The 18238-nt window shown below is 38.2% G+C and overlaps 1 protein-coding gene across 1 annotated transcript; it reads left to right on the top strand.

The window, feature by feature from the left end:
• The first annotated feature begins 4748 nt into the window (after nucleotides 1-4748).
• Nucleotides 4749-8333, top strand: LOC149065731 (uncharacterized). The gene is made up of 4 exons (XM_089253780.1): nucleotides 4749-4869; nucleotides 5175-5560; nucleotides 6465-6742; nucleotides 8138-8333. The coding sequence occupies exons 2-4, from the start codon at nucleotides 5183-5185 to the stop codon at nucleotides 8295-8297; spliced, it is 816 nt and encodes a 271-aa protein (XP_089109906.1). The 5' UTR covers nucleotides 4749-4869; nucleotides 5175-5182; the 3' UTR covers nucleotides 8298-8333.
• Nucleotides 8334-18238: the final 9905 nt, after the last annotated feature.

Below are 18238 nucleotides of genomic sequence, written 5' to 3' on the forward strand. Positions count from 1 at the left end.
GTCATCCTGCTATATCCAATGGCTACAGGTGAAACGGACAACTTCAGTGACGTCAAAGTTTCGCGCGGAAGCTTTCTACTATACAAGGTGTTGGCTAAGCCCACTTATGAAGTTTATTTGCGGGGGGCTCCAAGCACCCCGAGTGCCCAGGTTCCTGTGTCTATGCCGAACATGGTGTAGTTAAGATGAACTTTTACCGATATGCATACATACAAACAATCTGCATTGCGATAGTCGAATTTATCACTCAAATTTAAAAACAATTTGGAACTCAGAGTGACAAACTGAACATTTTTATGAAAATAAGAGGACAGCTGGACAATATTCTGCAGGAACATGGGCGGAGATATGGGGGAATATTTATTTGCCGCAAATTTTTGTTAAATTAATTAGTTGATAAACAAAATTCAGTATTACTGCTGCAAAGAGGTTTATCGTGATACATTCTGGTGCATCACACAAAAAGTAGCGATACCGTAAACTTTATTAACACTTTCGATGATCAGGTGGTGCCAAAATACTGATATTAGACGTCCTCTCGGTGGAACTAAAATACGTGTGACGAGTTTAGAAATACAGTGGAGCCTCGATATCTCAAGGGGATCGAGAAACATGTCGACCTAAGCAAATATCAAGTTAGCGAGGTTTTATTTCATTTCACCTTTAACAATTTTTAAAAATCGTTTATGTATGCATACAAATACAAATACAAATACAACGCCACAACAGGCAAAATGCCCAACGAGGTGGCTGATAAAAAGATGCCCATAAAAATATGGATGTCATATGTTTCAAAAATACAGCAACCCCATTAAAAATGCAATTAACACAAATTATAAACAATATATACACATGATAAAATATTATACAATGCCCATAAAGAATACTTATGGTTGTCTTATTCTAAGAATGGATAGCTTCTCGATTTACCCCAACATGTTTATCGTATTTCTTTTTAAACGTGTCAATTGTGTTACAATTTACTACCTCCGGGGGTAAGCTATTCCATTTATTAACAACCCTATTAGAGAAAAATTCCCTGCGACACCATAACCTTGCATTGTCCCTCACCAATCGATACTGGTGTCCCCTTGTAAAAGCAGTTGATTGGCGGTGTACTAAAAGTTCATGGTCCATCCTATCCATCCCATTGAAAATTTTGAACACTTCGATCATATCTCCTCGACACCTGCGTTCATCCAATGTAAACATATTCAAAAAATGAAGTCTCTCTTCATAACTCAAGCCCTGTGTGCCAATAAGGACACGCGTAGCTCTTCTCTGCACCCCTTCAATCAAGTCTATGTCCCTCTGTAGGTATGGTCTCCAAAACCTTACCGCATACTCCAGTCCAGGACGAACTAAGCCTCGAAAAAGCGGAAGAATGACTTTAGGAGAACGCGAAGAGACCTTTTTGAAAATGAGACCAAGCATTCTATTCGCTTTTTTGACAACCGCTGAACAATGTTCAGAAAACTTAAGTCGCTCGTCAATGAGAATTCCCAAATCGGTGACTCTAGTTGCATCCGGGATAGTGACACCATTCAACTCGTAAGAGAACCGTGGGTTGTTCGAACCAAAATGAGCGACCATGCACTTATCTACGCTAAACGTCATGCTCCATTCATTTGCCCATGCTGCAATCTTGTCTAAGTTGGTCTGGAGCAACTCCCTATCGCTTTCATTCCCGATTACCCCCATTAGCTTCACATCATCTGCGAATTTGCTAGTAATTCCATCGATACCCTGATCGAGTTTGTCGATAAAAAGTGAAAAAAGTGAAAAAAGGCCTGCATAATTGTTTAACACTTCTCTATATTTCATCATTTACAAATTCATAAAATGTTTTGATCTGCAATTTTCTTTAAAAGTTTTCGTATTGAGAATAATGATGAATTGAATGAAAAAAATCACGCCGCGGTAATCGTTCGCTATCTGGGCCTAATAGAACGGGACCTGCATTTCAGGACCGATTCCGAACTTCTAAAGTCTGGATAGAAATAATCATGGTAAAAAGCTTTAATTAGATTCTAGACCTGCAATATTCTGGGTACCCGCGGGATTTTGTGGATGTGTCACAGGTGGGTCCTTGTGAGTATAATTACTACTACTATAATACACTGAGGATTATTTTTATATAATACTGCGAAATACTTTCACTTTGCTTTGTGTGATTGTAAAAGACACTACGGCTATTAGACAGACTAAGGAAGTGCACGAGGTGAAAGTTGCCGATTTTAACAAAAGTGATGTGGTTGGAGAGATTTTGTCGGTGGTTTCTAAATGAAATATTTGCTGAGATATTTGAATTAAAAAAATTGCTGAAAAGGTTTAAAAGAACAGCATAAACTAACGGACAACGCTGCTTTTTACCTCATTTATGCTCTTCTTCCCAACCTCTTTTCAGCGATTTTTTTAATTCAAAAATCTCAGCGAAAATTGCACAGACAAGGAAAGGGTCCCAAGGTGTCATCCTCAAAAAATTATGAAAAAAATTGAGTACATTCATCTCACCAAGAAACACACAAAAGCAAAAAAACTAGTGGCGGAATGCAATTATCAAAGCCGCAAAAAATTATTAAAATGATAACAGTCAGTTACACATCGCCTCTCGCTCTTCTTTTGGCGATATCTATATAAAAACTTCTTCTCTGTTTTAAACTAATTATTTCTCTTTTTTTCCTCTTGTTTCTTCTATGCTGTAACTGATCATGTATTGTTTGAATCACGTCACTCTAGGGTTTTGCGGGTTTTCAAATTCATTTTTGGCCTCTATTGGCGTTAAAAATATTAATATTTACAATTTGTTTTTAGTAGTTTGATGAATAGAGTTTAGTTTTAATGAATAGAATCAGTAGTGATTTTTTTAGAACTTTTTGTGCGTGTGAAAACGTCACCTTGGGACCCTTTCCATGTTAGAAACGTGGATTTTTTTTTTTTTTTTTTTTTGGCCTCAGGAGAGACAGGGCAACAACTTTCTAACTGGGTTTTTGAAGACAGGGTGCCCGTATAAAAAGTTAATTTTTTTATTTTAATAACTGTTAAAATAAATTACAACCCCTTGCAATATAAATGACGTACACGAGATCTACACATTATTTGTACTCTTGTTGTCTGATTGAAAGTATGCTTCTAGGATTAATGGTTCGCTAGTAATTTGATGTGCGTGATGTTGGCTATGCACCCTGTATGTTGAACTTGAATTCATTGATCTCAAAATATCAGTTTTTTATATGTTTTAATCAATTAAAAACCTGTTTTCAACGGAACCTATATTAAGCGGAAACCTGTCTTTAACGGAAAAAAATCATGATCCCATGATTTCAATGCCGAAACACGCATTAAAAAACCTGTATTAAACGAAACCTGTCTAACGCGGAAAAACAGAAAGGTAAATTTTATCCTTTAACGGAAAATTTCACACAAACACTTCGATTGTTTCGCTACCAATTGACCAAAGGATCACAAAAAATATTAGTGCTTCTGTCGAAATTTTTAATGTAATGACTGCTTACCGCAATGCGAGTTCTACTTCACCCCCCTCACATTTGTAAAAACCGTTACAGTACTTGATGGTGTGGTTTTTGAAAAGCCACATGTAGTGAAGCAGTTGCTTTCTGTGTGAAATTGTAACAAAATGTATCGGTAAAGCAGACGTTTCTAAGGGAGAAATCAGTGTAACGGTTAGATTTCCAAATTATATACAAGACCTAAAAAATTGTATGCAAGCTGCTTTCCGTGATCGCAAGTGCTGAGCAGGGGCGGAATTGCGGGGGGGGGGGGGGGGTGCCCGAATAGCTTGGGCAGCAAAATTTAGGAGGTGGCAAATTTTACGTGGGAAAATCATCGACTTTTTTACAGTGGTCGGGACAGCGAAATCATGTTGCCCTACAAACAAAAATCCTAGTTACGGTCCTGAAGATTACATAAACATAGACGACAATGTACAAACTGAACCCGACACGACACCCTCATTGACAATTTCAGGGAAAACAAAAAAGAACGTAAATGTAGCCATTTCAGATGAAAAACAGTGTGAGGTGAAGTTTCATACAAATGCTGTGAAAACCTAAATATTTAGTAATTATAGAGTAAATAATATATAATAAATAATATACATTATTTATGTACATTTAAATTAATGACTTTATTTTCAAGTGATTTATTTTTATTATACTGTACTTCAATTACATGCAAGATCGTTACATAATTGTACTCACTATGGCAATTGAACGAATTAAGCGGAAACCTGTGTTCAACGGAAAAATATCTCGATCCCTCGTGATTCCGTTGAAGACAGGTTTTACTGTATTAGTAAATATGCACCCTGTATATTGATGAGATAAATTGACCGCTATCTCTGAAACGGCGCAACTCTGACGGGTATATATCTATTGACTCTCTTTTACTACCCACGACAAGGCCTTTCCTACGATTCCAGATTTGTCAAAAGTGGCGATTGACACCTCGATGCACTTTTTCTTAGATTTCCAGTTTAAAGCCGGTTACGAAATGCTGGACAAAAAATCCATGCCGCAGCTGAGATTCGAACCTAGGCTTGTTATAGCGTGAATTGGTTTACTATCTACTCGGCCGCCAAAAGTGTAGTGGCCGGGTTTCCTAGTTCCCTATCAGCCTTTATGCGGGAAGAAAAACTCGATATTTTTTTTAGTGGGAATCGAATTTGGCAACGCCTATTCTAGCCACCGTAATCAATGACGAAAATAGCTTTCTTTATGATGCAATGTCCGATCCCTATTTTGATTTGCTTCCACTTTCCGCATACGTAAATATTTACGTATAAACGTGCATATAAGTAACGTGCATGATCACTTAGATCTTTTCACTTTGAGTTAGCAGATTAATTTAGTAAGTATCGTATTTTCGTGCTAGTGGTTGTTTGAACATCGGCGCATTAATGGAACTTTTTTTAATGCTGAATAATTAATAAATATGTCGCTATTAGAATCGTTTCTAAATTAATTTGTACTGCCTTTTGTAATCGTGTTCAACGCGTTTTTTTTTCTGAATTTTTTTTCATGATCGTGGAGTTTGTTCTAAATCTGAAGTTAATTAGATACATATTTAAATACTTGGCAATGAAGTGAGAACAGGGATTCTTTGGAATTCGAACTTTATTGCGTATAATTTAAATTTTTGGATGTTTTTTATAGGTCTTGCAATGAATTCTTGGTTGTTTTTCGGGTTGCTGCTGAAGGCTATTCTTACGAATGCATCGATTCCGATGACTACGCCAACCTCGGCTTTGCTGTCTCTGGCTTTCTGCAGTGTCAATGTCGGTGTCTCTGAAGGATTCTTTGGATTTTTCCGCCGAAGAACTACACCGAAAGTGCCCACAAGAATTCCATCCAATATAGAAGAGATTCCTGCTGGGCTTGGAAACCAGGGATCGCTCCCTTTTCTCCAAGGGAATATGTTCAATCCGATGAATCCGTTCCAGTTTGGTGGTGGCGGTGGTATGAATTTTATGCAGCAACAAAATACAAAAAGACCAAGTAGTCCGTTTCAAGGTCATAGTTTTCAGAGTGGAAGTTTCCAGGTAACTTTCGATGAATTCATAATAAATCTTCATAAAAATTTGACAGATAGGCATTTTGAAGCAATCTTGGTCTGTGATTATGGCGCGTATCCAACTTATACAATCGGGCGCAATTTCTGCATCCGACTCGTAGGAAGCCCCCCCCCCCCTTTTCTACCCAGTATGTCGGGTTCCGTAATACCTGGGGGAACTATGACTGAGCCCCTCCGAATGTTACCAATAACGTGACTCCCATGTTGATTTATAACTGCTACAACTAGGGGAAGCAGTGTCCCGATGACCCATGAGCTGCATCGGGAAGGGCGCAGAGTTTACTGTTTCAAATTTTGAGGGACCGCCAAAGTGGGCAATACCCGCAGGCAACTGTATACTTTCGTTTCTAGTAGCGGCCCCGATTATAAATGGTCTGAAAAAACTTGACTAAACTTTTTGAACTACAATAGTTTCCTGAACTTGATTTTGCTCTCCGAAATCTAAATACAAGTTTCCTAGTCAGATTTTTGGGGGTGCCCTTTTTTTCTCTGAGCAAACTTATCATTCAGGGACTTGAGTGAAGTTTGTTTTAAAGACTAGCTAGCATGTCAATTTAACTTGCTGTTCACCAACTTGCGTAAATTGGTTTCTTTTAGGGTGAGTCTTGTTTTCGATTTGCGTTGACTTCTAGTTTTCTACATCACTAAAAAATTTGGCTGTAAATGAAGTTATCGAGTGAATGTGTGTCAAAAATGCGGACCAAATTTCAGATTTTTCAATTTTTTTCTCTGGACACCAATTCCTTAAATTCGTAACCCAAAAATGCGAGTGCCATTTATAAATGACCCGCTCAACTAGTGGCCTATTTATACGCACGAGTCAAAGTAATTGTTAATTTTACTTCACGCAAAATTATGCAAATTCTGTTTAGGAACAAGTGGCCCAGCAAATGGCGCAACAAAATATTCCAGATCATATGCAACAAGAAGTGTTCAAGCAGATGCAACAGGACTCTCAGTTAGCGGAGAATGAATTTAATTCAGCCGATACAGGTGAAGCACCAGGAGTAAATGCTGAGGAAGCCGAAAGTTTCTTCACCCTTCTGGCGGAGACTGATGAAAGTCAATGTATATCACGTTTGGTTTGCGAGATGGGAGCTGATCCAGTAAATTCTGGAGAATTCGGCCAGACAATATCCGAAATGATAAGGTTAGTCGGTACACTTATGAAAATCTTCGCTCAAACGATTCTTTAGATAATTTGATAAAATGATCACCTGTTATTTTAGATAATCTCATTGATCAACCTGCTGAACTTCTCAATTGCAGGCTATGGTATTGATGCAGGCAAAATTTTCTAAGTTCTTAATTTCTGTGCATCACTAAAACATTTGCTGTAAATGAAGACTTAAGTTTTATCGAATGCGAGTTAAAAATGCGGACCAAATTTCAGATCAAGCATCTTTTTTTCGGGACACTTTGTAATTCCTTAAATACGTAACCCTAAACTGAGTGCCGTTATGAAATGAATGACCCGAGTGAGTTTCTAATCCAGGTTTGCCAACACTGATCGAAAATTTAAATGCGCCCCATTAATATTCACGAAGCTTTCATATAAAATTTATAAAACTTGTCGCGTATTCCTTTTTCTTTCCAGAGTAACTTTCGGTATTTCTAAATTTCATTCTCATTTTATATTCAATAATTTTAATCCATTGCTTCATAGCTCAGCAAACTTTAGCATTTAGATTTTATCGTATGCAAATTTCCCGTAAGCTACTTGTGTAGATTAATGGGTGGGAAATAGGGATCTGAAATGGTTTTTGTGCCTATTACGCGTAGAATATTTGCGAAATTGAAACTTCAGCTTTTGTAGCCGCTCGTGAGATTCGACGCATTACCTTGTTGCAATTTTGAGCATTACATTCGTTCCTTAAGACTGATTTTCCTAATAGAATTTCTGCGCCGTGTACAGCGTGAAAATGCAGATTGGTCAAAAACTCGAAATTCAGGTTTTTTTGACCAATCTGCGTTTTTACGTTGCACCCGGCGCTGAAATTCTACGACTAGGGAAACCCAGCTTTAGGGTATGTCTACTCGTATCGTATAATTTTCAATGTTCTGCGACAGACAAAACTCGTGGGGAGGCCTCCATAAGGGCGGGGCAATGTTTGTTTTTCACCCTATAAATTCTATAGAAGGGCCCGTGAAGTCTGACCTGGGAACAGCGAAAGATCCCAGTCCAGGGCCCTGCTCCAGGATGCGAGGCCATGGTAGAACTCGGGTGTTCTAAGACTTATCTATAAAAAGTTGGGCTTCCACACGTATACAAAATCGCAACATGCGTTCTGCGACTTTTCGCTCGACGAATCTGTTTCTTGCGCGACTTTGTATACGAGTGTTGACATGCTCTTAGTGTCCAGGTTTTTTAAAAATTTCTATCGGCAGTGGCAGTCTGCACGTGTCCAGTTATTCCTTGGACAGATTACTGGGCAATTTGAGCCAAGTGGTAAAAAATTAACACGACTGTCTTAGTTGAAGATTAAAATCTTGCATGATTTTAAAAAAAAGCGCATATGAAATGCAATATTTTTCTTTTTTGCAGCAATCTGAGGAATTTTCCGACTGGTAGTAAAGTAGCCCACTATAATGATATTCTGCAGTATGGTGTGTCAAGAGGACTTTCGGGATGTGCTACAAAATTTTTTTCATGTGATGACGAATCTCTTCAACTTGTAAAAAATGCTCAAGTGGGTGAAAGATAAGCCAAGTGTTCAATAAAAAATTTTATGTAATTGGAATATTTCCTTTTTTTTAAAAATTTTTTTTTTTTAAACAAAAATCTTCAGTTAAATCCATTTTCCAATGAATGCTTTTGTGTAAACATGTCATATCAGGGCTTTCAAAATGTCTTATGAAAATGTTTTGCTCTCACTTTACTAATATACGGCTAAAACTATCTAGGGGAAATGTTCACACGTATTTATTTGTAATTGTACACCTGCTTATAACATGCATCTTTCAGCTCGTGAAGTTAATGCTAATCCCCTGAAACTAAAACTATTTTTCTGCATAGAAAACTAGTCTTTGTCATGCTTGTTTTAAGTTATAGGAGCTATGTCTTTTTTTAAAAGCGTAGTCAGTGCCATCTTAATGCATCGGCCCGCCCGGGGTCCTCTGGTAAATTCAAGGGCAACCTTAAGGTTACACGGTCTAATAATTTTCGATGGTATGCTGGTAATTTCGGCCACACTTAACATCGCTTGCCGGAGGGCAAGATCGACTGTCCTGTTTCTGTAGTTGATGCAGAGTAAATAAATTCTTTATAGATGTGGTAATCTCTCTGTATGGGTATAATGAATGTTAATGTACGGAAAAAGTGTTTTTATAAATGGACATTCCATACCCGCCAAAACTGATCCTTTCGAACAAGTTATGAATAATGATCGTTAAAATGCTTCGGATACGAGATAAAGAAATACATTAGCGTTAACTGGACGCTATAAGAGAATGAGGAATATCTATTTTTCAAAATTGTAAAAAAACTAGATTGAGCCTTTAAAACATGCGATTTCACCTACGAAAGGTGAAATGACCAAAGATTTCTCAATTCTTTGCACGTTTTATTCTCTTGGTTTTAGCTGTTTTCGCAAGGGCTAAGTTACCATGATCAAACTCCTTAATATTAAATCAAAGCTTCGAGACACATGCTAGGTTATTTATACGATGCGATCCGTTGGCATAATTTCGTAAGGAATTGAGAAATGCGGTTTTATATTGAATTATCCCGGCCGAAAATGTGTATGAAAAAATTTCAATATCTTTGACGAGACACTATATATACATACTGTATGTGTAACTGTTGGGGGGGGGGGAAAGAGGAAATGCATCGCTGCGTATGGTTTCCAATGTAATTTTCGCTCCTGTGAAATACGCAGTACAGTGCCGGACTACGAACGGAAATGATACCCAAACTCTGGTCGAACCAGATTAACTTTGAACAAATCCAGGTGTAATTTCATAAAGAAAATTACTTTGGTGCGATATAAGTCTAATTACACACATACGATTGAATTATTTTTTTTCATACTTTCCATCAGAATCATGTTAAAGGTATGCTGTACTATGATACCCCGAACTTGCGCGATAGGTGGGAACTACGTTAAGCGCGTAAGTCTGGATAGTTTTGCATGCAAAGATTAGTTAATTTAGGGAAATAATCTTTCTCCCCTTACTAAAGTATACCCCCATCATGGTACTTTCTTACGATTGAATGAAATTTAACTGGCTACCCCCTAAATTCTGCGCAGATGAGCTGTTTGGAAGCTAGAAAACTGCTATCCATAGGTAGAAATTGAGTTTTGTCAATGGTTTGAGAGCATCACGTTAAATGATTTTTTTTTAAGACTAGCAATAACGTTGGACTTGAGTATGAAATTATGAGAGCTGTAGAAATTTCAAATACCTTACAAGCCATGGATTCTATTTCTAAAATCACTTCAAAGTATCGAATCTCACATTTTTCAGCCACCTCGATGGGCAAATTTGCCTATTGTGGCCTTTGTAAAGTTTTCATCTTGACTCACTGTAGTCTCTTAAATAAGCGTAGTTTCATATATATGCTGTTCTGATCGAATAAAATGAGTATATATTCAGTCATTTCTCAAAAATCGCATAATTCCTAAATCACAAGTCGGTGCATTACGATAGATTGGTATCCCCGATCGCAGTAATCTGTAGTTGGAGATACTGTACATGTTAAACAAAATTGAACTTGTGTGTGGAAAATTACAAAAGGATTTGTCAAGATAGCCTCTGACCTATCTCTAGGCCCTGCTTCTCGCTACTGCAGTAAATTAAATGCGGTCAAGAAAGGTTTTCCTAGGAGCAGGTTTCTACACTGCGTGCAGCGTAAAAACGCTTATTGGTCAAGAAACCTGAATTTCAGGTTTTTAACCAATCGGCATTTTCACGCTGCACACGGCGCAGAAATTCTACGCCTAGGAAAACACGGCTTTAGACTTATTTGGACGAGAAATATTCGTTGTGTTATACCAAGTTTTATGATTTTTTATTTGCTTCCTTATTGTTTAATTTTACGACTACAAAAAAACCTGTATAAGCTATCGTTTCATTTTGATCGAACTCCTGGTCTACAAGCTACAACCTCAAAAAGTAGACCGGGTGCTTTTCCAACCCTCGTGTGCCACGTGTGAGGGGGCAGACTCTCTCGGTAGTCACGTAGGACGCGTGTAACCTTGGGCCGTGTGATGATACCCTGGGTGTTCACTTGCTGTTAATAGTCTGGTAAATGTTAGCGTGACAAAAGTCACCTATTTTTATGCCACTCCGTTTTCCGTCAGCGTGGTGGTTGAGGGGGGCACACGCACTCTCCTGAAAATAAAGATGTCTTCACTCAAAAATCCTAATGCAGTTTCTTGAATGTCGAAGAATACTTTCTCCTCTCAAACAAGTATCGATTGACGCAAGTGATCAGGCTTGAAGAATGGTACCACTAAAAAAAATATCTGTGATTTTCCTGTTTTCTGAGTAATGGGTTATGTTTATTATGTTTACCAGTAGTACTTTACCGTGCCTAGGGGCCCAAGTGTCATTTTCAGTGAAGGGTGTTGGGATCAAAAAATGTTCAAATTTATGATCTATAAATTCTACTTCATTAATAGAAGGTGTTTCAGAAAGGACATTTTTTTAAAATGACATAAATTGGAAACAGTGGCAGAAAGATGAAACAAGTAGTTCCTTTAATGGGCAGGCCTGGAATTTCAAATACGTACGTTGATTTGTGAAATTAGTCACAAGGTAGATAACACCACAGTCTTTTAAGCGAGTTCAGTTGCCCAAAGTGGGCAAAACATCCCCCAGGATGTATAACATAGCAATCCTATGTATAACATAGGATTCTATGGGTTGACTTAAGTTAGGCGGCGATGAGGACAGAAATTTTGAAAGCCTCGACTTTAAACAGTGAGTGATATTGTCCCTCGTAAATCACATTGCGATCGATCCGAAGTAATCACTTTGCCTAGCGAGGACAAAGGTGAAGAGTGAAGTTTAAAGCCAGTGCAAGTGATGCGCATGCCTTACAGATGAACTATCCAAGCTGATAGTGTTTGAGGACTCTTTTTGTAAGAAATGACCTTAAAATGCCTCCACGGAAAGAGGTCATGAAATAAAACAACTGTGGTAACATATGTTAGTTAAAATTGTAATTAATTTCTTGAACCGGTAAATTTAAAATTTCAAGCCTGAGAAAATTAAACGTACCACTTGTTTCACCTTTCTATCACCTGTTTCCAAGTTATGTAATATGAAAGTTATGGAGTCCTTTCTGAAACACCCCGTACATCCCTCGTACTATTGCTTTCAAACCGGAGACTGATTTGCTTATCTGTGGGCTGCCTATTGTAGCACCCATATCAATTTTCCCATTTTTGTAATGATATATAGATCACTTCTCAATAAATATTCTCTAACGAAGAACATACTATTAGCAACATACTAATATTAGGGGTGAACATTCGTAATATAGTTACGAATGTTCACCCTTCGAATGTTGTAAATCCTCTCATTGCTTTAAACGAAATGCATTTCAGGTTTTTTTGAGCAGAAATCAGCAAAAAAAAAGGTAGATACGAATACATTAATGCGCGCGGTAAGGAGAGAAAGAGATGCCTGTGCACGGAGATATTGGGGGACGTCTATGAGTGAATATTTGGTGAATTTATAGATTTTTGCAGAGCTTGTGAAAGTTGCATGAGACGTCGGTTTTTTCTAAGTACGCTTAAATCAAAGACAAGAATAATATGCTTTCAGTAGAGACTTGTAATCAAGACCTGATGCTGGTAGTTACCTTCAAAGACTGAATATTTATTCCATTTACGCGATTTTTTTAATTGGAAAGTGTGTATATTTATTTTGATCAATTAATTTTTGATAAGAGCTTTCAAATAATTGTGTTATTCATAGCAGCATAGATCAGATGCACCAGGGCCGCCCTTCCCAGACGTGAGACACCTTTCACGATACGAATAGTTTTCTCTATTATTCCTTAGACAGTAAAACTTCCCATAATTATATCAGTCCCTGTTTTCAGACATTTTTAGGCCAGTAAAATAGAGATTTAATGCATAGTATTTCACTCTGTGTAATGACACAAAAGTTTTCAATATCAAGGGGGGAAGGTGTATTTTTTAGCAAGAGATCTTATTGTATAACGTAGGCGCGCGTGTCTATTGATTTGGATAAACATTGTCATAGATGAAGAGCAGCCAAATTGTTTTATTGTTAGAAAAAAATTAGGAAAAAAACATTTCTATTCCGCAAGTGCGAAGCCCGTCAGTGTTCGGGCCATGTGCTGCTGCAGCTTTCGCTCATCCGGGGGGTGGCTCTGAACGAAATATTAAACAAAACAGTGAATTCATACATTTTTACATGATTTGATTTTTGTTGTAGTCCCCCTGAACTTCGAATCAACCGAGTTGAACTGAATAAGAGTAGATAAGTCAAGGGACCATAACGCCATCTCAAAAATGAACAACATTTATTGTCATCGCGCAAAATATTAAATAACGAGTTATATTTGATTTTATATAGGACTTCATATGATTTTTCTGAGACAGAAAGTCATACTTAGGAAAATGCTTTGGCATATGTTCGCGTCTTTCATCTACGAATTTATATTAAAATACATCCCATCAGACAAAGACGAGCGGGAAAAACGAAGTCTTGGAGTGAAAATAGCGTGCTTTTAATTTTTCACACGAAAGGTTATAGGGTTTCTTTGTTAGGTGCGCACACATGGAATAACAATAGCAGCGAAGGAATGGCGTTTCTATTTCTTCCATTCAACTCCCGACGTAACATTACGTCAGAAACGCTATACGGGTTAAGGCTGCACCTTCTACAGCAGAAAGCCTCCGCGCGAAGCTTTGACGTCACTAGTCCATTATCCTGTAGGCATTGGATATAGCAGTCCAACGTATGCGAAACCTTTACTTTTTTTGCACTATATTCAATGACTAGGTGAGTGATATCTATACATACCTATATATAGATGAAAAAACCTATGTGTGTTCTCTCTCCCACGTCACTTTCTCTCATCTTCCACTCCCTTTTGGAGGAAAAAACGTTAATAAAGGGAATATAATACTTCCGTTATGTGTGTCTATGTCACCATCCAGTATACAACTGTTAATTTATAAACGGAAAACTGTAAATATGTATACAGGCATTTATAACAGTGTAATTATTATCTTTTCATTTCAATGGCCTTACGCGATTACAGGGAAAAGGGTGATTCCCCCACCCATTCAGTAAAAAATTGTACAATATTGGCATAGGCGCAAAGGCAGGGATGAACAGTTGTCCTCCTCCCCGTTCAGTATACACATCTTCGGTGATTCGCTCCCTCCTCCCGTTCAGGGAGTCTGTATCCGTCATGTCAATCACGACTATGAAGTAATCCATAAATTTATCTGCCACTGCAGTTTGCATTTACAGAAAGAATGGCTTTCAGCTAGAAAACAATTAACGCGTTTAATTTGGTTCACCGACTCTCGCTCGAGCCTGCTGATTGGCAAAATTACTTACGGATGGATCAGATGACATACAGTAAAATACGTTGCTTCAAATGTCATCTTAACCACCAAGAGAGAGGGCACAAATATGGGACAAGCCATCCAGTATTATCGATAACCGATAACTCCAGTATATCGTCGAGTGCACGATTTCTTTTAACTTTATCGTGATAATCTTCATTTGTCATTTACCACCAAGGACGGAACTAGAGCATAGCAAACGCCCCGGGTGACAAACTTAAGGGGGGGGGGAAGGGTTGAAAATTTTAAAGAGACAACAAACAAAAAAACCCCCGTTATAAAATCATCGAATTTGATAGCGGTGGAGTGGCAAAATCATGTTTGAACATGATTTTTGTTCCCCCCCCCCCTACTCCATCGCACAAAAATTCTAGTTAGGGGTCATTCAAGTATTACGTCAGCATCGATGGGGGAATGGGGTTTCCGATTTGCTGACTTTTGATGACGAGTGGGGGGGGGGGTGGTTTGGATGATGCTTACGTCATCAACCACCCTTTATAAAAATATTAAATATTATTAATGGCATCTTACTCGATGCATCAAAAACGAGAAAAAACTTTCGCTAGTTTGTGGGCACCTGAACCACCATTCTCCCTATTTATAAGTCCCCTACAGAGCCACTTTAGTGATTTCTAAATGTTTCGCGGATCCAAGTGATCTGGAAATGTGTCCGGGCCGCTTAAGTGTTCTGGAACTGTGCAACGCATCATTCAAGTGATTCGTAGTTATGCCGCGGATCACTTAAGTAATCTGGGAATGTGCCGCGGGTAACTTGAGCGGGTAGAACCGCACTGGGGGCCGCTTAATTGCTCTAAAACTGCGCCATATCTCACTCAATGGATAATTAAATGTGCCGCGGATAGCTTAAATGTTCTGGAACTGTGTCGCGGGTTACTTAAGTGAATTGTGAATGTGCCACGGGCTGGTTAAATGCTCTGGAATTGTGCCACGGATCACTTAAGCGATCTGTAAATGTACCGCTTAGTTCATTTTTACAAAATTAGGTTTGAGGGGGCAGGCCACATCAGATAACCCCGAGAGCTTTTTTTTAAGTGAATTTCTTTAAGAGAAATTTTTAGTTCTGCAAATAGCATTGAAGTTAACAGAAATTGATTATAATAATATATAAAGGTATTTTCTTTCGAAAATTTTTTAATTTTTTTGAAATATTTTTTGCATTAAAAAACAAATTTTTGATCATCTGGGGGGGGGGGAAGTCCTCCTATGCCCCCCGCGTACTTTTCTGATTTCACCAATATGCGTTAGAAGGTAGGGGGCAGATCTGACGAAATTTTGCTAACGGAGGGGTCAGAGTTTTGCTGACTTCTGCTGGTGGGAGGGGGGTCAAAAATATCTAAAAATTTGCTGACGTAACACTTGAACCACCCCTTACGTCCCTGCCTGCCGCAGATAAGGTCTGTTCATCATGAATTTGAGCCCTGGGCACAAAAGAATTCAGAAAAACACCCCCCCCCCCTATTTCTATAACACATGCTTTGAAGCATAGTTACGGAGAATTATTCTGTAACAAAATTATGCTTCACAACTATCAAAATAAATTCGCGGAACTATGCGATAGTTTTTGCTTATTTTACACCTTCATAAATTCAAGAAAAATCAACAAGATGAGAAAATATTAATATTCTACAAAAAAGTGGTGCAGCGATTTTTAGGATCTCCTCTTTCCCCCCCTCCCCCCCCCCCCCCCCGAAAATTTTTGGGTATCGGGTGCGTTTCTCGTTTGCCCATGCGAAAAAACAGGTACTGGGCACAGGCACACATAACTGCTGTTTACATTTTTTAATGACATCGAGAACAAAATCACTTCCGCTTGAAGAGGCCATACTTTCCGACTGTACGCCCGATTTTATACTAAAAAGATTATGAATCGGGAATTTTACACCCACGGCGAGACGGGCGCGTTTCCCCACTTTATTTGGCGAGGGGAATTTCCTACACACGCTTTTGGCTCGGCGTCGTGCATTTTGGAATAATATCTATATTTGGACTATAGACAGAAATCCAGCCTTGCCGGCCGATCCTGACCAATTCATTGTTCGGCCTGTTGTTAGATCGCTCATGTGCGTTCGATTTCAAACCCGAGCCTCGTTGTACATTTATATCTCGTATCCAAAATCTCGTATTTTGGATTCGATGAAAATCATACCTCTTGCCGATCCACACCAATCCATATGAGTTTCCCCGCACACGGTAAATTTTGGACCGGCGCGTTGCCATTCGGCCTATTGGATCACTCGTGTGTCACCTTTAATTACTTTACGATCAAGAACGTAATATTGCATCCAAACGCCAGTGGAATAAATTCAAACAAGTTCTCTCTGTTTTCTTCTCTCTCTTCATCATTGTCACCGTATGAAAAAAAAATTGTTCTTTTTAAATACAAATACAAATACAAATACAACGCCACAACAGGCAAAATGCCCAACGAGGTGGCTGATAAAAAGATGCCCATAAAAATATGGTTGTCATATGTTTCAAAAATAAACCTCTCTTTTAACCTCTGTTTATTTCTATACTCCTATTAGTGATATTTTTAGCACATGTTATGTATCCTTCTTTTATATATATAAGAGCGCGAGAGAACAAGTAGGGCAAGGATGAAAGGAGAAATATATATACTTCGTACGTACTCTCTTATCAACTTATCTATTACACTGTTCTTCTTTCATTTGTTTTTTGTTTCTTCTAACGAGCCGTTATGTTACGACCAGGTTACTTCAGGGTCTTTATAATTAAAGTTTCACTTCTAAATGGCCATAGAAGGAAAATTACTGGACAAAATGTTACCAAACTTGGTAATAGTTTGCAGGAGGTCATGGGATTCAATTTTCCGCAAAAAAGAAAAGTTCAAAAACTCACCACCAGCGGGAAATGACGCTGTATGCAATATTGTTCAACGAAATAAGACATGAATACAACGGTTTAAAATGTTTTTAATCGTTTCTAAAACACGTTGCAAAGCATGTCCACCCATGTGGCGTGTGCGGCGCATTCGCATAATTCTAATTTGAATTCCTCCTGCCGCAGCCATTGCGATTTCGCGTAACCGCACAAACAGTTTCGTTTCTGAAACGATTAAAAACATTTCAAACCGATGTCTTCGTGTCTTATTTCGTTTTACAATGTTGCATATAGCGCCATTCCCCGCTGGTGGTGAGTTTTTGAAGTTTTTTTCTGGCGGAAAATCGAATTCCATGATCTGCTGTACACTATTCCCTTCTACCACGAAGCTGGGCTGGAAGAGATCTCGGCAATGGGATAAGTCCAGTGGAAAAGTCCTGGCGTTCATTCATCATGTAAACTACTCCCAATTTTGATAACATTTCGTCCAGTAGTTTCCCGTTTATCGCCATTTCCAAGAGGAACTTTTATTATAAGGACCCTGGGGCTGTACTATCTCTTCATGCTTATCAGGAATCCGATCCGTATCCCCGCCGATTATGACAATATAAGCATGAAAGGGAAATTTCCGTACTAGCGGCATTCTCCCTCCGAAAACAAGCATCGTATTTCTCCGAATATTCGGATGACAATAAGGATAGGGAAGACCCACTTCTTAAGCATCGGATGATCGTATTTTCCCCTCGCGATGGCGAGTGGAAAATACGAAAAATGAAAAATTTATTTCTTGGACTTGGAAATTTATTTACGATGACTTAAGTGGTGTTTTTCCTTGAAAGAAAATTGCAATTTCATCGGATTTTTACAATTGATTGGATGGATTCAATTAGAAATCCAAGCCTAGTATACAGTGAAACCTCGCTACAACGATACTCGATATAACGATAATTCCCTCTACAGCTATATTTTTCGAGATTTTTTTTTTCACGGTATATTTCTCGATGATATAATTATATTATCCTAAAATTATAAACATATATATATATATAATAAATGAAGCAAAGTAATAATCACCCACGTACATCAAAATAGCCAATGGAGGACAATACATTATTATCCCAATGTGATTTTGGTAGTTCCATATGAAGTACGGCTTAAAAAGAACTTCAGTAAATTAATAAGAATGCTGAAATATCCTTCTGAATAATATTTACACGCTGAAAAAT

The sequence above is a fragment of the Pholcus phalangioides genome, unplaced genomic scaffold, assembly GCF_987345545.1.
Source record: "Pholcus phalangioides strain wild (caught in Gottingen) unplaced genomic scaffold, Ppha-v1.0 ptg000039l_1, whole genome shotgun sequence".
NCBI lineage: Eukaryota > Metazoa > Arthropoda > Arachnida > Araneae > Pholcidae > Pholcus > Pholcus phalangioides.